The sequence below is a fragment of the Haliotis cracherodii genome, unplaced genomic scaffold (assembly GCF_022045235.1).
Source record: "Haliotis cracherodii isolate W230 unplaced genomic scaffold, xgHalCrac1.p SCAF_13, whole genome shotgun sequence".
NCBI lineage: Eukaryota > Metazoa > Mollusca > Gastropoda > Lepetellida > Haliotidae > Haliotis > Haliotis cracherodii.
The window spans coordinates 23,589,750-23,615,155 of record NW_027266268.1 but is presented as its reverse complement, the minus strand read 5'-3'; the positions used below and the strand labels follow the sequence as shown (position 1 = coordinate 23,615,155).

The following is a 25,406-nucleotide window of genomic DNA, read 5'->3' as shown; positions in this document are numbered from 1 at the left end:
TTCTTATTTGGTAGACTGATCTATTTCTCAAAGCTGTATTGTTGTTGTATCAAAATTAATTTGAAAATGCAAAAAACAACACTTTTTTAAGGTACAGTAAACACCATTGTCTCAAAGTTATCAAACTTACGGTTGTCTCGAAGTAAAATCATTGTCCCTGCGTATTCCTTCTTTATTTATCATTTAAGGTTATGTCGAACCTTGATAACTCTAAGTATTTATGTAGGTCCTTTCAACTTCGACACAATGGTGTTTGACTGTATCTCTGTAAAGTTGTGATTTTAGAGTGAATGGATAATGAAAATGAGAATTGAAACATGCTGCAGAGTCACTTCCCTTCCAATAATCATTTTTGCAGTTTTCTTTTACTGGTACATGAGAAAATACGTACTGTTGCAATTTTCTTCATATTCCACATTTGTGAAATGTTGGGTTGGCAGATCCGTAAATTAGTAGTCTACAATAAAATACGCCTTTTACAATTGTTTCTGTGAATGCTGCTTTGAACAAAGAAGGTGTTGTCTTGCAGATGGCGGCAGCTCCAGTGAGAAACCAAAGAGACTGAGAGTTGTGGCCCCGGAGAAGGAGACTTCACAGCCTGGTGCAAAAGGTAGGCTAGAGCGGAGAGACGCACAGGTCTTCTCAGGGATGAAACATCCTCAAACACTATATTTAACCTTCCCATGAAGATCGAGGTTAGAATTGGTCTTCAGCAACCCATGCTTGTCATTAGAGGCAGCTAACGGGATTGGGTGGTCCTTTGGTTTATGGCTAAGTGCAGCATTAAACAACAAACTATATTACTGAGACATTGTGCAAAGAGGCGTAAGATGTAAGACGGACACAGTGGGTGTTGAGATAGTGACATGGCCAACTCACTGTGGCCGTCTTACTCTCAAATAAAATCTCCCTGATGTCCCCCTCACTCTACCCAGGATATTACTGCCGAGGACATTCCCTGTACATATGGTAATCTCCAGCACATACAACATGGTCTGCACAGGCTCGGAAAAACCTAAAGATGGATACAAAATTCCTTGCAAAGGCCTTGAAATTTCTTAACTAATCCTTGTTTCCTTTATTTTACCTCCACATTTGTATATCTTTTCATATTTACACCATAGAGTTATCTCCCTGCCAGTGATCATCTGCAAGCTCCTTCCCAGCGCGTGACACCTTCGTTACACTCTCGGTAACATCGCGCGGCCATTTCAAGAATCTTGAAATTTGCCCTCCAACCCCATATGTAGTAACGTTTATACTTTTGTTTATGTCTTTGGGAATGGCATCATATTTCAATTTGAAAAGGTTTACGACTGACCATGTTTTCCAGATGAATTTACTTTGTTGTTTTAATAATCAGATTGGTTCGAGATTGCAGACTAACGGAAAATCAACCAACTTCTCCCTTACATTCTTACTTTATCAATAACACGATAGTTTTAATGAAACAGACATTCAAATTGACAAACGAAGAAAGTAATTTAGCAGCGATAAGTGTATTCGGCGTCACGACAGTCATCACTTGTTTGTAAACATAACGGTCATTTGGTTGCAAGTTCAACTCCAAGCATGGTTGTGGCCACCTATTCACAGTGGGGAGTTTTGACTGGTGGCAGCGATAGTATAGAGAGCTCCGGTGTGAGGAGCTTGGATCATTTGTTACAATTAGAGTCAAATATGTCCAGAACAGTAACAAGTTGAATGTATCTGGAATAAAATGAATATCACTTTTTGATTAGTGTAAAGGATATCACAAGAACCTTGGATATTGACAAGTAAAAGTAAGAAAATGACCTTGAATTTAGGGAAAGGAGTCTCAGAAGCAGTGATTCTTATGACTGAAATCCTGAATGCACACTGAATGACACAAGTTTGGCTGTGTTGGTTTGAAATTACGATCTCCTTCCAGGTATCATCACAACATCGTCGTGGAGGGTGGGGCAGCAGCTCATTCTCCAGACACTTGGACCAGCCAAGACAAGCAAGAAGTCTTCCCAGGGCAAGAAGTCGGATAATCTCAACCTAACAGGCAGGAAGCCATTTTGAATAGACATTGAACCAGAGTTCGAAATCTAGGGAGGTCCTGGGTCCGTGTGGTTGGTTTCTATAGCATTATAACCCAGGGGCACCTCCATCTGTCGCTTTAACATGAGAGTTGTGAGAAGGAGTCTTAGACTTTCATGCAGGATCACAGTCTTCAGGGAACGATGCATTGTCACTTCTCTCGCTGGGGCTAAGCTAATCTGGAACTGGCTTTCAAAGTATCGGGATTCAGATTTAGTCATACTGCTTTTGTGAAATGAGTAGAGCTGGGACAAATCACCAACTGCGCGATCCGATACGTATCACGTTATCTTGCTCACGATCCGATACTTTCACGATACTTGCATGCGCTCTTATCTGTGGTCTATCGCCATCTTTTTTCAAAGATAGGATGACCAAATACGTGACACACGAACGATTTACAGTTGGTAGTGTCAAGTATGGCTCAATGGATGAAAATAATTACGTTTTCACTGCTCAATTTCATTCGTACTTAGTGTTTAATGTAACATTTGTTAAAGAATACATTGAAGGTAAGAATCGATACTTTTTGCTTAATGTGAGATTGTGATCGATACTTTTATAGAGAAGTAAAACATCGTGATCCACCGATGCATCAGTGTGTCATACCACTACTAGTAATGAGTGTTTAAAATGATGGTAAAAACTCAACTAGTCCCCACCTTAATGTAACAAATTGATTATTATGTGTCCTTAGTCCAAGATATCTTGGACAATAACCTGGGATCTTTGTTAATGTTTAAACTTGAAAAATCAAATGTGTTCTTCTTGTACAATTCACTTTATTCATTTGGGCATTTTGGGCTTAACAGATGAAAATAAGAACGAGGATGTTCGTCGCCCTGACGGTGCTGAGACACACAACCTTTTCTCCTCCGGCAACAGAGAGGGTGCAGTGGGAGGTAACTCCATCTCCAGGACAACCAAGTCGCTCCCCGATGATGCAAGGAGGATTCTTGATGACCTTCAACTAGAAGGTCAGTGTTTGAAGTACAAATGCTAAAGACTGAACATCACTGGAAATTTCATCAGAAACAAGGCCCATGCAGCTTTTGAACTTTTCTTTCGCTCCAATGAACCTGAAACTAATAATTAGAATGCAACATATTGAATGTCTTCTGATCTCATCTGATGGATCAGTATCGTGGGCAGCCATGACAGTTCAATATTCTGGTGTGGATTAAATAGCAAATGCCCGTTCTAGGAGATTACAGTGATTATTGTGCACTTACAGTGTGAGACCCGACAGTGGATTAGTTCTAATGGAAGAGACCCCCTCTGTGGTCTAGTGGTAGAGCGGAAGGTCCGGGGTTCGATCCCCGGCCTCGTCATACCAAAATATGTTAAAAGATGGTACTTGTTGTTACCCTGTCTGGCGCTCGGCATAAAGGGGCTAAAACATGGACTGGTCGGCTCGGAGTCAGTATACTGTGTCTGAGTGGGGTATTCATGTTAAACTGCGGCATGGTATCTCAGTGGGCTAGCACTATAAATCGGCATCAGTCCGGACTAGGAGTAGTACAAGCAGCCACACAAACACACACACACGTACATGCACGTCGCTATATAAGTGCAATAATCTTGGACGCGACGTTAAACCCCATTTCACCTCACCTCTAATGGAAGAACTGCTGGTTTGTCAGATCCTGATTAGAATATGCACACGCCACTTTCATATAGCTGTCCTATTGCTGACTGTAGAAGACATGACCTCTGACCTTTGTTGACTTGTGACCTCTATGCAGATGATGATGGGGAGGGAGAACACACTAGGCGGCGGAGGCTGGCTGTCAAGAGGAAAGCCCTCAAACATTCCGGTGAGTTGTAACAGACATGCCGCTTTCCCACTTGTGTGTCCTTGCCCCTGTGGGTGTGATCACATCTTGCAAATCTACTAGGAAAATAGGCCTGTGAAGATCCGGCTTAGAATAGGTCTTCGGCAACCCATGCCTGCCGTAACAGGCGACTATGCTTGTCGTAAGATGCAACTAATTGGATCGGGTGGTCAGGCTCTCTGACTTGGTTGATGTGTGTCATCGATCCCAAAGGCGATGTATGCTCATGGTATTAATCACTGGATTGTCTGGTCCAGACTTGATTATTTACAGACCATATAGCTGGAATATTGCTGAGTGCGGCATTAAACAACAACAAAAACACACACAAAATACTAGGGTAGCCTTGTGGTTAAAGCCATGTCCATATGTTTGGAGTGATGGCAATGTTTGGAAGGTATTCTGAGAACATAGGCTGCGTAGGCTTTGTTGTAGTCTTGTACAGATGATTTGTCTGCCAAACTTATTGGAACCAATTTCATTAAAAGCAGATCTTTGTACTCACTTTTGCTTTGGGCATCTTGTTACGTGTCTTGTAAAAATGATCTTTCATCTGAAAGTTCACAAAAGGGTCGTTATGACGAGACCTGTAATGGGATGTCCTCAGATCTTTGGTGTAGTGGTAGCGAGCACTAAGTTCTGATCTTAATGAGACTGTATTTGATCAGTCATTTGATATCCCCCTGGCATATAATGCATTGGGGGCGAGATATATATATATAGTCATCACCTCGTCAGTCTGTCCATCCATACTTCCGTAATAGATTCTGAAGCATAACTTGAAAATCATGTAAGAGTTTTCATCAAAATTTGCTACATGGATTTACCAGAAGCTGAAGTGGTGCCTAATCCTATTGTTGAACCGGGGGATTTGTCATCTTTTGGTGACTCTTGTTTTTATCAACTTTACGTGGGATGTATTATTCGTTATGTCTACACACTGGCATTCAGTTCTCACTCACTCACTTGACCTCCACAGAGCCAGACAAGCAGCAGCCTGCAGCCTCCAAACAGCGCCACTACGACCAGAGCAAGGTGCGCAAGTTCATCGCCAAGCAGAAGGCGGAGCGAGTGCGTCAGAAGAAGGAGGAGGAGCGAGCGCATCGTGCGGAGCAGGAGAAGAGACAGCGCCACCTGGCGGAGCTGTACAACAAACAGAAGCCGAAGGACCAGCCACCGCAGCCACAGCCACGAGCGAAGACACGGGGGAGGAGGTCTGGGGGAGAGGAAGACCCACAACGTCGGGATCATCGGGCTCTGGGCTTGGTGAGTGCTGGAGCTTTTTTATTTTGCATACTCATTTTATACATGGGACTGTTGAAGATACTGCCAGCTTGCAAAACCATAAGACGATTCTCTTTAGACACCAATGCATTTTCACTCTAAGCTATAAAGAGTTTCTTAAAGGACCTTTGTGTGAAGAATTGTTTATGTTGTCGTCTGTTTTCATTGCTATTGTTTTGTCACATGCGTGTTGCACCCTTGCAAATGGTGGCACTTTTATGGCCATACAGTCTGTGCCAAAAACTTTTGAGACTACAAGTATAAATATGGCTCTTAGCATAATTTTCAGTTGAATTTAGTGTTAATATATGGATTATTAATGTCCCGAACAGATGTTTTCTAAACTTGGGGTTCAGACTAGTGGCTAAAGTCACAGACTGCCATATATTTGTAATGTTACCTATGTTGGCCTTGTATTTCTGTGAAACATCTTTTATGAACATTTCAAGCTGCCAACAGTTTAATCTTCTGGTATCAGTGATTTTGCTGGGACAAATGTCATAAGGTCATTCTCATGATTTTAGCAAATTTGGATGGTCATTGTCCCATAAATTGAACCCAATGTGAGACATTGTGGTATAATGTTTGAAGTTTGTGTCTCAGAGCCTGGACTCGGACAAGGAGAATGCTGGCAGTGGAGCAGGCATGGAGGTGGACGACGATGACTCCACCCTGACGGAGGGGACAGAAGAGGACGTTACACCGACCGGCACGCCTCGGGACAGAAGGTAGGAGCCTAGAGTTCATAGAGTTGCCATCAAACTTATGTCCAGAATCTGTAGTTCTAATATTTCTGACTGTTGTGTGAACCATTTTGACTCCATGTACTTCTCTATAAACGCAGAAACACGTACCATATTTTCTTGAGTATAGTGCGCACCCATGTATAATGCGCACCCCCCTCTAGGGGTTCAATATTTTAGAAAAAAAGAAATTTGAATATTATGCGCAGAAAAAAATTACACCGTACCCTTTCAGCGAAGTCCGGCAAACGAACGGGTGCTGAGAAACTTCGTCAGTACAAATTCGAAATTTGTGATTAAAAATCACCAGACATGTTTATTTACCGTTTAAATAGTATTTATTGTTCTGCTAGGCATTGTTTTATATCTAGGGATTAAGATTACCTTGTGTATTTTCTCGTAAACTAAGCCGGAAACAGCAATCAGCTGTACACACGTTTTCTTGGAATCGACCGGTGATTCGGTCAAGACACACCCAGTGATATAACTTTATAGGATTTTTAATGCAAGGATCGGCAACAATTGTATCTGAAACTATTTTATTTATCAGGAATAATATATTCCATTATTTTCTTAATTATATGCAGCCTTTACTAAACATATTTAAAATAATAATAACCCTAAGCGAAGCAGCTGATCGCTATTCCCGGGTATTATTTTTTACATGGAACATGTCTGACCAGTCACCGTCAAGGCTCACGCGCACGTGAGCACGTGAGCGCGAGAATTTCATGTTGACATAGAATCGTCAAACAAAAACAAATATGACTTTTAACGAGTCAAAGTATGTCATTTATGATATATGTATCCATTCTCTGTCAACTAAAGTTCGTTTCAAGGCGTCAATAGCGGTATTCTGACCGTGGTTGCTGTTAATAACGGTGAGTTGTGCGATCTTCCGATCGCCGAAATTAATAAAAACAATATTATAAGGAATTTTGAATAAAATTAATGAAGTAAGTTACAAACATAAGTCCAGAAATACAAAGAACACTTTTTATAGACAGACAGTGTAATTACATAATTATTTTGCGTACTTCAGTATGGATTTGTTGACATGGTATTTCCGGTGTTTCGTGCTCACGGTACGTAATGTCTTTCCATGGGAGGAAAAAACATCCAAACTCATAATTCGTGTATAATGCGCACCCCCTTCTACACAGCTGTGTTTTTCCGAAAAAAAGTGCGCACTATACTCAAGAAAATACGGTAATAGTCAATTCTATGTAGAATACTAAACGAGCTCTCGTGTAATACCAATTTTATGACACTCATGAGTAGTTCTGGTATTAAACGGGAGCGAGTTAAGTATATCAAACGTTCCATTTTTAACTGTTTCCAAACTTCACTTTCATGTGTGAATAGGCAGACATCTATGCAATCCACAGCATAATCCAATTGATCAAACGGAATAATACTTCAAACATGTAAAAAATTGACACTATTAATTTAATACCACATGTCACAACTTGTGTCATAACATGTGTGAAGCCCATTTCTGGAGTCCAATGCCGTGATATAGCTGGAATATTGCTAAAAGCGGCGTAAAACCTCACTCACTCACTCACTCACTCACTCACTCACTCACTCACTCACTCACTCACTCACTCAAAAAGGCAACTAGGTAGAATAGGTCGTCAGCAACCCACTCTTGCCGTAAAAGGTGACTATGCTTGTTGTAAAAGGCGACTAACAGGATCGGGTGGTCAGACTCGCTGACTTGGTTGATGCATGTCATCTATCCCAATTGTGTGGATTGATGCTCATGATATCAATCACTGGATTGTCTGATCCAAACTCGATTATTTACAGAACGCTGTCATATAGCTGGAATAATGCTGAGTGGGGCGTAAAACAACAAACCAACCAACCAACCAACCAATCAACTGATTTCCTCACTTGTTTCATCAGAGACCCAGATGTCCCAGCCCCCCACCAGCTCCACCTTGCTCCCCCAGCCCCTCTCACAGTGGGAGGGCAGAAACTCAACCTCGATGTAGCTGCCGTCCTGTCCAAGTTCTCCGAGGTCGTCAATCGGAAGAAGGATCTAGGTGGCGCCACCTATCAGCAACCGATCCTTGAGCACTCACATCGAACCCAGGCTGACCGCATCCGGGCAGTGAAGGAGACTTCAGCTACGTTACAGAACAAGCTGGTCGTGTCTCGCAACATCATGGAGGGTGAGGAACAGCCTAGCTTTTCCAATCTACTGATAATGGTACATATTCCTGTACGTGAGATCTCCTGCTATGACAACTGTTGCAAATCACGTGACACAGGACTCACTATCCGTACAAAATGGCCTCCATTCTGTAGCAGACGCAGGATGACCTGGCTGAAGACATTACAACCCTACACACGTTTTGACTTCCATTCTCTGTCAGTAACCAGCCTGTAATCGACGAATGAAGATTTGTATACTTAGCGAGATGTCACAGTGATATGTTTGATGATGGAACCCTTTTCAGTAACCCATTCTTGCCATAAAAGGCGGCTATGTTTGTCATGAGCGATCTAACGGGATCGGGTGGTCAGACTTGCTGACTTGGATGATGCATGTCATTGTATTCCAATTTCATGGATCGATGCTCATGATGTCAATCACTGGATTGTCTGGTCCAGACTTGATTATTTACAGACAGGGTCATAAAGCTGGAATATTGTTGAGTGCTGTGTTAAACAAAAGTAATCATAGCATATTTGATGATGAGTTTGACAGTAGCCATTATGTCCTGTAGCCTGTCCTTGTTGTCATGTGATCACCCAATGGAGCAGAAAATCCAGTATTGGCACAAGTATGTGTTCAGAGGTGGACCTACGAAGTGAACAACACATCATTGATGGACTGAAGCCCATGTCTTGTCCCCCTACAGTTTGCTTGAATATTTCTAAATATTTCTGAATGTTTCTCAAGATTTACCTTTTTGACGTAATAAGCGCCCTGCTCTAATAAGCACCCACGGCGATATTTGTTAATATATTGGCTAGTGAACAATCCCAATTAGCACACCTTCCGATTGATCAATGTACACAAGACTTATTTATTTATGTAGAATATGCACTCGTGTGTTATATGCACCCTTAATTATGGGCAATTGAATTCTGGAAAAATATATCTGTCGTATATAAACATTTCAGGCTGTCAGCATAAACCGTGAAATTTATCTTTCAACTCTGTTGTTTTTTTCACCAAAATAATATTCTAATAAGAGCCCCCTATTTCTTATTTTGAGAGCGCCCTGGGCACTTATTACGTCGAATACGGTAGTTGTCTTCACAAAGTAGCTGATCATAGATGCCAAGTTCCTTTCTATATTACAGGATTATACACAGGGAACAGATTAGGATATCTTTACTTGGCACTCACATTCTGTATGTTAAAGCATATGAAATAAAAAGGTTGCGAAGAGAATATATCAATTCTAATACCACTTGTTCAGTGTGTTGATTTTCTTGTTTCTTCAGCGGCAAACCGAGGCCTTGAAGTTAATGCCATGCCACGATATGACAGGATCATTGGCGCGCATGATGACTACCAAGTGTTTGACAGAAATCTCCCTGGTCAGTTCAGTTTCATTTTGAAAATATTCTTCTTGATAACCTGTCAAGTTATGGGCATCTTTTAAGTTTGGAAATATTTTTAAGAAATCTTTTAAGATGTTTCTGAGTTTGTTTTCATGCCTTGTAATAACCTTCCCTTCTTCCTTGCAAGGATCTGTAAACTCACGCCTTGTGCTCGGTGAGCGGGATGAGAACGAGGCTGCGACCCGGATCCAGGCAGCGTACCGAGGTCACACGGTACGCCAGAGCATGAACTGGCCACTTCCCTCGGGTCAAACTCTCGGTGCCCGATTCAGGACGGGGGAAATGATTGGGGATATTGTAAGTAGCACAAAGAACATCAGTGATAGTAAACTTGTAACAGAATACATGGGGATAGGTTGTGGAATCGTTAGTTGGTGTAAGCGCCCATTGACAGAGTCTCTGGTAACCATAGTTATTTGATCTAGCACACATTGGAATTAAACGTGATGTGTGCATCAAGAAATATTTGTTTTCTGGGCACCAAATGTTTGATCATTTGTTTCAAAGTATGAGATAATTCTTCCATACCGTGGTCTATTTGCCCATAGTTAAGAAAAGGATCAGATCCAGGACTGAATCCTTGATCTTTCAGCACAGTGTCCGTGTTTGTTGGTTTTTACATTTACAACCTCCGTCACATACCGGCTTTTCTCCTCCTGTAAGCTGACACACCATGATATTACGGTGATACTGTTCAAGGTAGAGTTGAACTCACTGACTCTATGCTGTGCCGTAGCCAGCCGGTGGGACAGGGAGGGCAGTTGCTCCCCCTGGATTTTTTATAGAAAACATTTTTCGTTGTGAAAGTCAACTTGAATAAGAAATGTATAATCTTATTTGCCCCCCCTGTCAAAAAAAGTTAACTACGGCCTTGCTATGTTTGTTCTAGGATGCCCTGGAGGAGTCTTCCATCACCGAGACCTCCACCTTCAGCGACATCACCATTACTGAAGACTCCGAGAACGAGTCCATGAACTCCCGCCCCGGACAGGTAACCTGGTCTAAAAAAGCAGTGTCATTCTTTAAGCAGAGTGTTTGGTGAATACCATGACAGACTCAAGATTCAATAAATTATTAGGGACTGAAAAGATGCAAGATTAAATAAGTTATAAGGGACTGAAAAACACAGTAGACCTGTCTATTCGAGAGAGAAAATTGATTTTGGGGAGGGGGTTGAGTGTTGGCTTATTATACTGAAGACCCATAAAGATCAGGGTTAGAATTTGTTAAGAGGCCTTCTGCAACCCATGCTTCTGCAGCGACGATGCTTGTCGTAAGAGGCGACTAAAGGGATCAGGTGGTCAGGCTTGCTGACATGGTTGATACATGTCATCCAATTTGAGGGGATTGATGTTCATGATATCAACCACTGGATTGTCTGGTCGGACTTGATTATAAACAGACAGCTGTCATTCATGTAGCTGGAATATGTCTGACTGAGCCTTTAAACAACAAACAAACATGATGCTGAAGGCCTGGGTGTGATCCACATGGGTACAATGATTGAACCAATTGCAACAGCCTGGTGTCCCCTAATTGCAAAAGGTGGAGTAAAACTATACTCACTCACTAACTTGAATCACTTCAGCTGAAAAGACCACCTCCGTGGTCTAATGGTACAGCGTCCGCCCGGGGAATGGAAGGTCCGGGGTTCGATCCCCGACCGCGTCATAGTAAAAGACGTTAAAAGATGGTTCTTGTTGTTACCCTGTCTGGCGCTCGGCATTAAAGGGCTAAAACAAGAACTGGTCGGCTCGGAGTCAGTATACTGTTTCCGAGTGGGGTATTCATGTTGAACTGCGGCATGGTATCTCTGTGAGCTAGCACTATTAAAAATGTATGTCGCTATATAAGTGCAATAATCTTGGCTGGATGTTACCACCTCACCTCACCACTGGTAGTCTTTTCTTATCTCATAGCAAACCTAAAACTATGAATGTGAATGTTCTAATGTTTTGGAGCAGTCAGCATTGATTGTGTCCTTGTGTGTAGATGTTAAAGCATGTGCGGGGCGGGGCCAGCGACCACCACCTGCGAACTACCGTCTTCAAGCCGACCAGCAAGTACGTGTGGGAGGAGCCACGAGGAGACCCACTGTCAATCATCAACGTCTACCAGCGCAAGATGAAGAGCATGGGCAGGGGTCAGTCCCTTTGACACTTGTTTCGGTATACTTTGATTGGAATGCAGATGATTTTACATGTTGAGTTGTCTCTCACACAGACCCTGAAACCAAAATATCCAAAAAGTCCCAAGGAAATCTACAATAGTTGGAAAGTCTAGATTTTTCCTGTCTTTGAAAATGAAGGCATTATCTGTGCTCCTTTCTGTTATATATTGATAGACAATTTACAAGATTAAATCCTACAATATTTTCACTTCTCAACAAGTGAGACATGCAATGTTCGTATTTCGATCTTTGCTCTGTTTACATTTCAGAATATTGTTTTAAGATGTTTTTCACTACATTTTTCACATCTAGTTGTCTTGAAGATTATGAATATTGGGCATAGACTATTTGTACTGCATCTTCCAGTTGATGTTATTTGTAATGTAGCATCATCTTCCCACAGAGAATGATCGACTGGCTCCAGCACCCAGTCTTCCAAGGGATAGTGCAATGAATTCACAAGAGGCTAGGCAGTTAGCCAATCAGGGAACAATACCACAGACATTGTCCAATCAAGGAACAGCATCACGGATATCCAATCAGCAGTCAGCATCAAGGTCTTCCATCAGTCAACAACCAGCATCCCGACTGACCGAGTCTGCCTCTGTGGTCAGTGAGCCAATGGGGTTGACATCAGCAAGGGGCGAGATGCACACACAACCTAAGTCACGGGACCCGGTTAGAGTCCCAGACAGACAGAGTTCCGCCCGAGGTGATGATGTGAGTCGCAGGTCTCAACCAGTGGAGACATCCGTAGCTGACAACCAACGCAGCAGGTAATTGGGATGGTTTGCAATGTTCTAACAACACACACATGGAACTCTTATCGTATGTAATGTAGTGGCTACTGTAGTGTAGAACTAATCTGTGAAATCCATCTTCTCATGTGATACAGCTTATATCTCAGTTCTCATGTGATACAGCATGTATTTCAGTTCTCATGTGATACAGCATATATGTCAGTTCTCATGTGTAACAGCTCATATCTCAGTTCTCATGTGTAACAGCTCATATCTCAGTTCTCATGTGATACAGCTTATATCTCAGTTCTCATGTGTAACAGCTCATATCTCAGTTCTCATGTGATACGGCTCATATCTCAGTTCTCATGTGATACAGCTCATATCTCAGTTCTCATGTGTAACAGCTCATATCTCAGTTCTCATGTGATACAGTATATATCTCAGTTCTCATGTGATACAGCTCATATCTCAGTTCTCATGTGATACAGCTCATATCTCAGTTCTCATGTGATACAGCTCATATCTCAGTTCTCATGTGTTACAGCTCATATCTCAGTTCTCATGTGATACAGTATATATCTCAGTTCTCATGTGATACAGCATATATCTCAGTTCTCATGTGATTCAGCATGTGTTTCAGTTCTCATGTGATGCAGACAAAATCTCACTTAATTCTCATGTGATACAGTATATATCTCAGTTCTTATGTGATACAGCATTTATCTCAGTTCTCATGTGATTCAGCATGTGTTTCAGTTCTCATGTGATGCAGACAAAATCTCACTTAATTCTCATGTGATACAGTATATATCTCAGTTCTCATGTGATACAGTATATATCTCAGTTCTCATGTGATACAGCTCATATCTCAGTTCTCATGTGATACAGCTCATATCTCAGTTCTCATGTGTTACAGCTCATATCTCAGTTCTCATGTGATACAGTATATATCTCAGTTCTCATGTGATACAGCATATATCTTAGTTCTCATGTGATACAGTATATATCTCAGTTCTCATGTGATACAGCATATATCTCAGTTCTCATGTGATACAGTATATATCTCAGTTCTCATGTGATACAGCATATATCTCAGTTCTCATGTGATTCAGCATGTGTTTCAGTTCTCATGTGATGCAGACAAAATCTCACTTAATTCTCATGTGATACAGTATATATCTCAGTTCTCATGTGATACAGAAAAAATCTCAGATTTCATGTGATACAGCTCATATCTCAGTTCTCATGTGTTACAGCTCATATCTCAGTTCTCATGTGATACAGCTCATATCTCAGTTCTCATGTGTTACAGCTCATATCTCAGTTCTCATGTGATACAGTATATATCTCAGTTCTCATGTGATACAGCATATATCTCAGTTCTCATGTGATACAGTATATATCTCAGTTCTCATGTGATACAGCATATATCTCAGTTCTCATGTGATACAGTATATATCTCAGTTCTCATGTGATACAGCATATATCTCAGTTCTCATGTGATTCAGCATTTGTTTCAGTTCTCATATGATGCAGACAAAATCTCACTTAATTCTCATGTGATACAGTATATATCTCAGTTCTCATGTGATACAGAAAAAATCACAGATTTCATGTGATACAGCTCATGGCACAGGTTTCATGACACAGGACATAGTACAGTTTGTGTGATGTATTTCAGACGGGACCCAGCCAGTTTTCGGCCTGTTCGAGGAAGCATCACTGATGAGTCTTGCATTCAGTCCTTCAGGTAAAGTACTCACCATCAGCAACAAGCAGTTAGACAATTCCCAATCACCCGCTGTTAATAGGAAGGGAATGTGAAGTGAAGGTCCGGGGTTCGATCCCCGGCTGCATCATACCAAAAGACGTTAAAAGATGGTACTTGTTGTTACCCTGTCTGGCGCTCGGCATTAAGGGGCTTAAACAAGAACTGGTCGGCTCGGAGTCAGTATACTGTGTCTGAGTAGGGTATTCATGTTAAACTGCGGCATGGTATCTCAGTGAGCTAACACTATAAATCGGCATCAGTCCGGACTAGTACAAGCAGCCACACACACACACGTGCATGCACGTCGCTATATAAGTGCAATAATCTTGGACGCAACATTAAACCCAATTTCACCTCACCTCACCTCACCTCTCACTCACCCATGGTGATGCTGGGTTAGAATAGGCTACCAATGATGCTTGTCGTACTAGGTGACATAAATGTGTGAGTGTATAGACTCGGTCTGTTGGTTATTGTGTGCCATCACTGGTTAAACTGGTTCTTATTTACAGGTGATTATGCTTGTCGTAAGAGGCAACTAATGGGATCTCTGACTTGGTTGATGCATATCATCGTATCCCAATTGTGTAGATCGATGCTCATGATGTCAATCACTGGATTGTCTGGTCCAGATTTGATTATTTACAGATGGCCATCATATAGCTGGAATATTGCTGAGTGTTGCATTAAACAACAAGCAAGCAAAAAAACTGTGACTCGATCCTTTTATGTTTACCATTATGTCTACCATTAACAACAACAAACAAACAAAAACTGACTCACTCACTCTGTATGTCTGCAGTGAGGAGGACGAAGACCGGACTCCAACAGCCTCCAGACCCAACTCCAGGCCAGGACTTTCACACAACAGTGTCAAGGTGTCAGAGGTCACGGGTCAAGATTCGGATGCTTCTTTGGTCAGTGATGAGGAAATGCTCAGATCAAGGTTATCCAGGGTCAGTATATTCGTCAAGTATTTCTGACTTTAATTTAACAATGACTCTCAGAGCCAGTGATCATATAGAAGAAGTGTTATAAAATACGCTTTCTGTTTCATTTCAGCATGAGTTACCTCTCCCTGGAGCTGAGAGCCGTGAGCCTGGACGCTTCTCCCCGAACACCCTGGAGCAGAAGATGTATGCAGAGCTGAATCGTCTTGAGAGTATGGAAGTGACACTGCATCAGTTGACCAGTGTTGACCGGACACGGGCTGTCTCCCTGGCCCAGCAGGAAACTGTGTCCCTGGCTCAGATCCTGAAGGTGAGTTGACTGGTGTAGAGTTGACTGATGTATGTCGGACATGGGCTCTCCCTGGCCCAGCAGGAAACTGTGTCCCTGGCTCAGATCCTGAAGGTGAGTTGACTGGTGTAGAGTTGACTGATGTATGTCGGACATGGGCTCTCCCTGGCCCAGCAGGAAACTGTGTCCCTGGCTCAGATCCTGAAGTCGAGTTGACTGGTGTAGAGTTGACTGATGTATGTCGGACATGGGCTCTCCCTGGCCCAGCAGGAAACTGTGTCCCTGGCTCAGATCCTGAAGGTGAGTTGACCGATGTAGAGTTGACAGATGTATGCTGGAAATAGGCTCTCCCTGGCACACAGATTTAGTGTAATGAAACACAATCAATTCTTATTTCCACTTTATTTTTCAAACGTCCACGGAGAGTAAGTGTTTGCCCTTATTCCCTGTTCCCAGGCCAGACAACAAACCCATGAGCATGATATGCGTCAGCTCAAACTCCAGGCTCAGAAAGAGGCTTTTGAGGCCAACCAGCAACTTGAGGAGACACAGAGACAGTCGGCGACAGGTGGAGGGGTGCCACCCCGGCTGAGTCGCGAGGAGATACAGACACTGAAGAAGGAGGCCATCCGGGCTGCAGCAGAAGCCTGGAACCTAGGACCCTCCGACAATAACAGACGTCCAGGACGGAAAGACAAATCCAGTTCTCGGGACACAGCGTCAAGGTCAAGGGGTCAAAGTCAGAGATCCGATACTGATGTGACCGATTCCCTGTCTAGGAAACCACGGAAACCTACGTCAGTTTCTTACAGTGTCAGCAAGTCATATGTCAGACCATCAAGGTATGAGAAGCTTGTTGGGTTATTGTTCGTATTGATATCGGGGACAGTGTGGCGAGCCAGTTGTATAGAGCCATACCCATGCTCATGGGTTTCAATTGTAAAGAACAACCTTAGCGTTTCAATGATTGAAAGTATATGTCCACTTATTGGAGTTCTGATCACCTTAGCGCTAAGATCCATTTATACAACAACACCCAGGATCAGTTCAGGCCTTACCAACATTAGGCTGGCACACTCGAATAATGTTCAAACTCCCTCAATCTTAACCAGAAGTAAATATGACATTGTTAAAATCTATGGATGATAGTTGATAATTAAGTAATGAGCCTGTTTTGGTAAAGACGAGTTGTGAGACCTTGTTCACTGGATCTCCATTCACCACATCAGTTGTAACTTCATAGATCCTTGCAGAATCTCGGTAGACTTTACTTGTGATAACGTATTTTATGTACTTCTTAAATATTGTTGGGTAAAGCAATAGTTGCAAAATAAGGTCAAGAGAAGGATGTGGTAATATCTTGCAAGGAGAATACTGACTGGCATGTTGTGGTGCATTATTGAGGCTGTGTCATAATTTTTTGGATTATATTAATTTTAGCCAACAGGGCAATCGTACAGTTAAGCTATCACAAGTTTTTAAAACATTCCCTAACACTCCCTAACTAACACTTTTGCAAGTCAGTTCGAATTGGTCTTCAGCAACCCATGCTTGTCGTAAGAGGCGATTGATGGGATCGGGTGGTGGTCAGGATCACTGAATTGGTTGATGCATGTCATTGTATACCAATTGTTTAGAACAATGATTGTCTGGTCAAGACTTGATGATTTACAGACCACTGTCATAGCTGAAATAGTTCTGATTGAAGGGTTAAACAACAAACAAAACAAATGTTCACTTGCAGTGTTAACAGACTTCACTGTGTTCATAGTACAAGATATAAGTATGTAGATGTGTACAAATGGCAGTAGTGTCTGAATGTCAGGTCAACTTGCAGGAGTGCCGTGTCGGAGAGTGTGAGAACAGCCAAGGACTCTCAGCAGGACACCGACAGTGACAGCATCCGCACCGCCAGTGACGCCGAGGGCAGGGACACTTCCAAGACCAGGAGTATCAAGGAGGACATCAGAGGTGAGATGAGACCACATGCTAGAAGATACAAAACATTTGTGAGAGCTTTCGGTTGCTTGTATATTTTTGTGTTATATCCACGATATGCGAACTGCTTTCCATCGCTGAATCCATGCTTGCAAGTAATCAGTAAATTGAGTGAGTGAGTGAGTATGATTTTACGCCGCTTTTAGCACTATTCCAGCAATATCACGGCGATGGACACCAGAAATGGGCTTCACACATTGTACCCATGTCGGGAATCAAACCCGGGTCTTCAGCTTGACGAGCAAACGCTTTAACCAATAGGCTACCCGACCGCCCCCAGTAAATTGAAATCAAGTTGATAATGGATGATTTTACCATGTATCTGTTCTGCAGATGAGGACTACACAATGTCTTTTGATGAGTCCATGACGGAAGATGAGTCCTTCAGACAAGTACTGCCCTCAGAATCGCACCGGAAAGAGGTCAAGCGTCGTCATGGCGACTCGTCAGCTCTAGCTGCTGCTGATGAGACAGGTACTACAGTTTTATAGGTTACCATTGATAAATATTTTCAGAACAAACAGAAAAGTTGTCACGGTAGTCCTTCAGGAATATTAATGGAATCTCTCTAAAAGTGTCATAAGAAGCGTGAAGATCCGTGGTAGAATAGGTCTTCAGCAACCCATACTTGCTGTAAACGGCGACTATGCTTGTCGTAAGAGGCGACTTACGGGATCGGATGTCAAGTTCGCTGACTTGGTTGATGCATATCATCGTATCCCAATTGCGTAGATCAATGCTCATGATGTCAATCACTGGATTGTCTGGTCCAGACTTGATAATTTACTGACCCTTGTCATATTGCTAAGTGCAGCGTTAAACAACAAACAAATGTCATGTTATCATTCTTAAGATTGAAATTCAATATGCTGATGTTATAATCCTAACATCAAGACTTAAGTTAGTTCTGAAATTGAAATACTAATTCTAATTGAAACGAAAATTTGTAGACCTCTGGACTGGAGTGTTTGAGGTGATGATGTACACATCTTAATGGCTGCTTGTGCTCACAGGTACCAATAGTCGACTTGCCATTGGAGACTTGACATCGTTGTTTGTGGGCGAGGACAACTTCAGTAAGTTCACAGCGGAGATGGTGCGTCAGATCATGCGTGAGGAAGAGCTGCGTGCACAGCACCAGGCGGCGCTGCTGCGGCTGAGGGAGAAGGCCCTGAAGGAGAAGACGAAGGCTGAGCTGGCGTGGATCAAGCAGCAGAAACAGTTGCGGCATCGAGGTCATGATGACAAGTACCCCGAGATCCACAAACAGGAGCAGTCCATTCTCCGGCGACAGAAGGAACAGCAGGTGGGAGTTCTGGGTACAGAAGTGTCCCTGTGTGTAGAGTTACACTGATGCTGCTAGTCATGGCTACTGGAACGATTTACCCCATACTATTGCAGTAGTAGTATTAACTTTACAGCTTGATAATTAAGTTAATCAGTGTAATACAAATGAATAAGGTATTACTGACACTGTCAAAGTTAACAATTCACCTGCATGTCACTACTAATTCAAAGGGGCGGTCGGGTAGCCTAGTTGTTAAAGTGTTTGCTCGTCACGCCGAAGACCCAGTTTCGAATCCCGACATGGGTACAATGTGTGAAGCCCATTTCTAGTGTCCCCCAAAGTGATATTGCTGGAATATTGCTAAAAGCGGCCTAAAACCAAACTCACTCACTCACTCACTAATTCAAAGGGAAGTCACTTTAATATGAAGTTGTCGTAATCCTTCCAAATCAACATACAGCACAACTTTTAAAACTGAAATTTAAAACATAATTTGTTTTATTTAGAACTAAAGGAACTGTTGAACTATTGATTGTCATGCATACTATTTACAATCCTATTGGCGTTGTTAAATTCCTATCAATAAGGTACAATTGTTGGGCATCCAATGGCAATACATCGATAGTTGGATATATTGTTACACTCCCAGCTGCTACTGTGGCCTGCACCCTGTGAGAACCATGTTGGAGCAGGTCACCCAGCATTCTGCTGCTTATTGTCCAGGGCGACTGAATTTGAGCTTTTGGCCAGGCTTGGAGACTTAGTTATTGCATGTCATCATCCATGATTGGTAGGAGACATTGCTGATCAATCACTCGTTGCACATCTGTTATTATTTATGTTGGCTGAGATATGGCTGTGGCTTTCAACCCTCACTCACTCACTCACTCACTCACTCACTCACTCACTCACTCACTCACTCACTCACTCACGTTTTGTTATGAAGGAGGAGATTCGGCGCCTGCAGGAGGCCAACAAGTTGGCGAGTCGGGAGCGACAGTGTCTCCTCCAGCAGCATGAGGAGATTGCAAAAATGAGACAGTCAACCAAAAAGGTGAGGGCAGCTAGATGACTTGACTGATTATGACTACTTCTACTGGTAATAATAATAATAATAATAATAATAATAAAATGTCCACTTTGTTGTCTCATGTTTGTTTTACTTTGCACTAGACACTGGGGCATCTGAGGCCGAAAGGTCGACTCCATCGGCCAGTGGAGGTTCATACGGAGGACGAAGTCAGTGCGGTAAGTTTCTAGGGAAATAGCTTAAACCCAGTAGTAGGATAGAGATATGTTTTTTTCCTCAGTCCACTAAGACGCCATAATTAACCATGCAGAGTTGCGTTCCTTTGGCATATGCATGCCTGAAACCTGTGATCGAATTGAAACCCAGTTGGCTCCGATTATGTTTCGTCCAAAGTGGTAATTGTCGGCTTACAGCTTTCCTCGAACTACAAGATGACAAGCTGAAATACTGTTCAAAGTGACTTAAACCAAATTCACTCACTCACTCAGCAGTGGCGTCAGACAGGAGTATGTTGAAGAACTTTTAAATGATCCTTGAAAGCTTTAGGCTCATGTTTGTTATGTGTATTGATAGTTTAGATACATTTTCTGCTCTGTTTGCAGCTGGATGATGTATCGGATGTCAGTGAAGATATGTCACAGCTAAAAGGTGAGGTTTCTAACTTGGTACTCAACAGTGTTGAAATATAGTAACATCATTGACTTGTCGCCGCAATAAAGTTCGGGTTAAGAGTGTTTTGCTGTCGTGTGCAGGGTGCTTGCATCCACTTAAGTTTTTTGACGTTAATGATGTCATTGTCTTATAGCTTGAATGTTATGACTGTGTGCAATTACAGGAGTTTGTTACAGAGACAGAATGTGTGTCTCTGCTTTTGATTAAATATTAAAGGGTAACCCTATTTTTTGTGTCTTTCCAGACTACAAGTCGGACTCGGAGGTGTATGGGAAGGACACGAAAACTAGACGCAGAGCAAAGGGAGATAAGCAGAAGATAGACAAGCAGATGAAGAACAGACTGGACCAGAAGTAAGTCCTTAGTTATGTCTACTTGCCACATCATTAATCATTGACAGATATATTATGTGTCTACACTCACATTAGTATTAATGGACTGTCTCCGTGGTCTAGTAGGAGAGCGTCTGCCAGGAAAGCGGAAGGTCAGTGGTTCGATCCCCGGACGCATCATACCAAAAGACGTTAAAAGATGGTACTTGTTGTTACCCTGTCTGGCACTCGGCATTAAGGGGCTAAAAAAAGGACTGGTTGGCTCGGAGTCAGTATACTGTGTCTGAGTGGGGTATTCATGTTAAACTGCGGCATGGTATCTCATGGGCTAGCACTAAAAATCGGCATCAGTCCGGACTAGGACTAGTACAAGCAGCCACACAAACACACACACGTACATGCACATCGCTATATAAGTGCAATAATCTTGGACGCGACGTTAAACCCCATTTCACCTGACCTCACCTCATTAATCATTGAGAGTTAGTTTATGTGTCTATACTCCACACTCCGTCTCCGTGGTCTAGTGGGAGAGTGGAAGGTCCATAAGTGCAATAATCTTGGACGCGACGTTAAACCCCATTTCACCTCACCTCACCTCACCTCACCTCACCTCACCTCACCTCACCTCACCTCACCTCACCACATTCGTAATCAGTCAGAGATATTCAAACACTTGTTTGTGACCTGATATGTTGTTATTTTTATAAAATTAAGATCTAATAGTGCGATATACCTTGTGTTGCACTTTGATATTTGGGTCAATCTTAGTAGTCTTTTAGTTCAATGTAAAGGCCAGTAGGAACAAGTGATAGCTTTTCATCAATGTGGCGCCTTTTTAGGTACTTGACATCTCGGGAGCAGAAGCTGCACAATCGACGTCGGAACGCGGAGGAGTTGTTGGCATGGAAACAGCGGCTGGATGAGGAGGAACAGGAGGTGTTTACATTAGAGAAGCAGGCGCTGTCAGTGTGGGGGGATGAACGCGGACCACAAGGGGGCGCTGCTGGCAAACAGGACCGGCCCCCGTCCAGGAGGGGCAGACCGAGGTCGTCGCAGCAGGATGACACAACCTTGAAGAAAGGTGGGTGTAGAGAAGTGGTGGATTGGATGGAGGTTTCTAGTTAAGTCAGCGAGTCTTTAATGTCGCACCGGCCAGCCTTGTGTGATCCATCCTGGAGCAGACAAACTTGTGACGTGAGAAGTCTTCCTTGGGAAGAGAGTTTAAGGAAGTTTGATTCCAAAACATTAGAAAACAGAAAATGGTGTCAGCATACATGTCAAAACCATGTTCATTATGTTGCAGTAGTCTCAAAAGACGCTGGTGCTGCTCACCGAGATGAGACAACAATCTCAGAACAGTTGACTACTGCAAGAGACGAGTCTGGATCGAGGGCTCGTGGCACCTCTTTTACCCAGAAATCTGATGCCATCTCCACACAGATTAGTGCAACACGCACTGAGAGATCAGAGAAGAGGTCGCGGGGTGAGAGGTCAAGGTCGCCAGCAGCCAGTGGAAGCGAAGGGTCGATACCTGAAGAGATTCCAGCTCGCTCTGACGAGGGATCCACATCCAGTCCGGAGAAGAAGTAAGTCAGAATGAAGAAAGTTTATTTATGAACCAACATTTTTATTTTACTTCTGCAATACATATTGACTTTGTCCTGAATAGTGTCTGCAGGGTGGCCTACAGGTTGAAACTTAGTTCTACGAAGTTTGATTCACCATTGGTAGAATGGGTTAAGCCCATGCTCTTATACTGGTGACATGAAAGCAATGTTACCCGTGGAGATCCAGGTTAGAATTTGTCTTCAGCAACCCGTGTTGTCGTAAGAGGCGACTAACGGGATCGCTGACTTGCTTGATACATGTCATTGTATCTCGGTTGTGTAGATTGATGCTCATGATATGAATAACTGGTTTGTCTGGTCTCGATTATTTAAAGACCACCATCATATAGCTGGAATATTGCTGAGTGCAGCATTAAACAAGAAACGAATAAGCAATGTTAAACAAAACTCAAGCACTGAATAGAATCTAATTGTGCAATGTTATTTGCATTCTGCGTAGCTCATACATGAGTTTGGTTGGAGTATTTATTCCAATATGAAGGACGTGGGTGTCCCAGTGGTCTAGTGCAAGGCTAATTACTGTGCAGAGTTGCTTTCCCTAGAATCCTTTGTTCCTGGGTTTGAATACCAGACTCTTGGTTTGTCAGCACCATAACCGTGGGCATGGTTTTCACCACAAGAATCACCTTAGCTTTCCTCCCACCTTGACCCTGAGGTTGATTTCATGTCATCATATCCCAATATACGTGGATTGATGCTAATGATGTCAATCACTGGATTGTCTGGTCCTGACTTGAATATTTATAGGCCACCATCATATTGCTGGAATATTGCTAAGTGCAGAGTTGAACAATAAACAACATGCAAGACAAAACAAAACTACTCACTCACTCTGATAATGTTCTATGTCTTTATCATTTTCCCAGTGATGACACGATAGTGAACAGCTCGGCAGTTGACGACTACAACAACGATACGTTTGAGCAGGACACCACAGTGACCAGTAGGAAGAAGTCTCCCGTGGGCCGCTTCCTCCCACAGGGCAGTTCCCCTCTCCCTTCACCCTGGTCCAGGAAGGGGGGGTCGGAGAGCGAGTCAGAGGACTCCATCTCTCACACAGGTAAACACATCACTCCTGATGTAAACAAGATGATCATGGTAGAAATGCAAGTTGTGCTCCCTAACCATGCCAGAATTTGCTGATTGTGATTTTCGTATCAGCAGACCCGTGAAGATTTCGGGGTAGAATAGGTCTTCAGCAACCCATGCTTGCCGTAAAAGGTGGATATGCTTGATGAAAAGGCGACTAACAGGATCGGGTGGTCAGGCTCGCTGACTTGGTTGATGCATGTTATCGATCGCAATTGCGTGGATCGATGCACATGATATCAATCACTGGATTGTCTGGTCCAGACTCGATTATTTACAGACTGCTGTTATATAGCTGGAATATTGCTGAGTGCTGCGTAAAACAACAAACCAACCAAAACCAATCGTATCAGCAGTTTGTCAGGAACTTGCCCACAGATTTCAACCACGTGGTGAACATTTATGATCTGCTCTCTCATTCACATATCCTCACAGAGACCCTGTCTGATGCAAGCGACTATGAAGTTCGGATCCGGCAACTGAGTGATGAGTTGCGGAGACGAAGGAGGGAGGTTGAAATTCTCAAGAAGGACCGCAAGAAGAAGGCCAAGGAACGGATGAGGGCTCAGGAGGACTCGCTCAAGAAGCAGATTGAGGTAAACCCTTTACTTGTAAAGTCTTCACTCTTTTCATCACTGATCACATAGTCTTTAGGACTTGCTGAAGAAACATAAACCCATGAAGATCCGGGGTAGAACAGATCTTCAGCAACACAAGTTTGCCTTAACAGGCAATTGTGCTTGTCATAAGAGGTGACTAACGGGATCGGGTGGTCAGGCATGCCGACTTGGTTGATGCATGTCATCGTATCCCAATTGCATTTATTGATGCTCATGATATCAGTCACTGGATTGTCTGGTCCAGACTAGATTATTTACAGTCCGCCGTCATATAGCTGGAATATTGCTGAGTGCGCCATTAAACAACAAACAAACCAAATCAAATCAAGAAGCAGATTGAAGTAAACCCTTTGCATGTAATTGAATTCATCTTTGGTTTGAAAGTAAGCTTACATTGCTCACAATGGTTATTGAGAGTAGATAGCGCTTCAGTGACCAAGGTGTTGTTCCACAGAGCATTCTCTAAACTTTGACTGTCGTCAGTCGTATGTTGAAGTAAAGTAGTCAGAGCATAAGGATAGCTTTATGAGACAAGTCCCCCGGCTGATCATCCCACAGGGTGTGGTGCGGACTCACACTGTCAGTTTGGCCATGTGCGCTTTCAATCCCATGGGAAAATACTTAAGCACTTCAGTCGTGTTTCAACTTTGACTCATATCATATCTTGATATACATTTTCCACATAATGTAAAAAGCTGAACTTGCTGTGCTCTTGGGTTGCCTCCCTTACCCACGCCAGGATCTGCTGGTTGTAGGTTCGATTGATTATGATGCTTTGTCTGTGAGGACTATATCCAATATGTAATAGATATAAGGCCTGCATAACTTTGACATGCATCTAATAGTAATAGTCTAGTCAGACTATCACTGTACAAATGGACGTGGACGTTAACATAGATGTGCTACACTTTAACAGGCATACGACAACTACATCACCCAGCTGCGACACGATCAGATTGACCTTGAGCATGATGCCGTCAAGGCAACAGTCAAGCCACAGATAAAGCAACCCAAAGTGACGACGGGGAAATCTCCTGGGAAGGGCAGACAGCAGGATGTGTCCCCCAGCAAGAGGACTCCGGATGCAGAACATAATCACTCCTCCAGCTTCGAGGACACTCGGGATGGGACGGAGTCAAGCCATACCTCACCATCACTGTCAGACAGCAGGGGTAGGTTTATCTCAGCCATCTGGGAAACTTTAAAAAATACTGTCAGAATTGTAGAAAGTACAAATTCATTTAGGTTTAACTTCTCATACATGACCCTGGAGTAGGACTGTGATTAGACACCTCCAGAAATATTGTTA

The 25,406-nt window shown here is 42.9% G+C and overlaps 1 protein-coding gene across 1 annotated transcript in view; it reads left to right on the top strand.

Moving 5' to 3' along the window:
• Nucleotides 1-25,406, top strand: part of LOC139459785 (centrosome-associated protein 350-like) — a 127,227-nt gene that overhangs the window by 95,997 nt on the left and 5,824 nt on the right. The window contains exons 10-37 of the mRNA XM_071241452.1: nucleotides 530-610; nucleotides 1,913-2,032; nucleotides 2,880-3,044; nucleotides 3,813-3,884; nucleotides 4,882-5,168; nucleotides 5,790-5,914; nucleotides 7,841-8,109; nucleotides 9,395-9,490; nucleotides 9,642-9,811; nucleotides 10,404-10,505; nucleotides 11,507-11,657; nucleotides 12,088-12,460; nucleotides 14,109-14,177; nucleotides 15,001-15,154; nucleotides 15,261-15,458; nucleotides 15,894-16,279; nucleotides 17,275-17,408; nucleotides 17,769-17,909; nucleotides 18,449-18,741; nucleotides 19,670-19,777; nucleotides 19,897-19,971; nucleotides 20,356-20,401; nucleotides 20,670-20,778; nucleotides 21,600-21,841; nucleotides 22,064-22,346; nucleotides 23,255-23,448; nucleotides 23,913-24,073; nucleotides 25,014-25,269. Of these exons, the coding sequence (XP_071097553.1) occupies nucleotides 530-610; nucleotides 1,913-2,032; nucleotides 2,880-3,044; nucleotides 3,813-3,884; nucleotides 4,882-5,168; nucleotides 5,790-5,914; nucleotides 7,841-8,109; nucleotides 9,395-9,490; nucleotides 9,642-9,811; nucleotides 10,404-10,505; nucleotides 11,507-11,657; nucleotides 12,088-12,460; nucleotides 14,109-14,177; nucleotides 15,001-15,154; nucleotides 15,261-15,458; nucleotides 15,894-16,279; nucleotides 17,275-17,408; nucleotides 17,769-17,909; nucleotides 18,449-18,741; nucleotides 19,670-19,777; nucleotides 19,897-19,971; nucleotides 20,356-20,401; nucleotides 20,670-20,778; nucleotides 21,600-21,841; nucleotides 22,064-22,346; nucleotides 23,255-23,448; nucleotides 23,913-24,073; nucleotides 25,014-25,269 (4,860 nt within the window). The remainder of the gene's footprint in view (nucleotides 1-529; nucleotides 611-1,912; nucleotides 2,033-2,879; nucleotides 3,045-3,812; nucleotides 3,885-4,881; nucleotides 5,169-5,789; nucleotides 5,915-7,840; nucleotides 8,110-9,394; nucleotides 9,491-9,641; nucleotides 9,812-10,403; nucleotides 10,506-11,506; nucleotides 11,658-12,087; nucleotides 12,461-14,108; nucleotides 14,178-15,000; nucleotides 15,155-15,260; nucleotides 15,459-15,893; nucleotides 16,280-17,274; nucleotides 17,409-17,768; nucleotides 17,910-18,448; nucleotides 18,742-19,669; nucleotides 19,778-19,896; nucleotides 19,972-20,355; nucleotides 20,402-20,669; nucleotides 20,779-21,599; nucleotides 21,842-22,063; nucleotides 22,347-23,254; nucleotides 23,449-23,912; nucleotides 24,074-25,013; nucleotides 25,270-25,406) is intronic.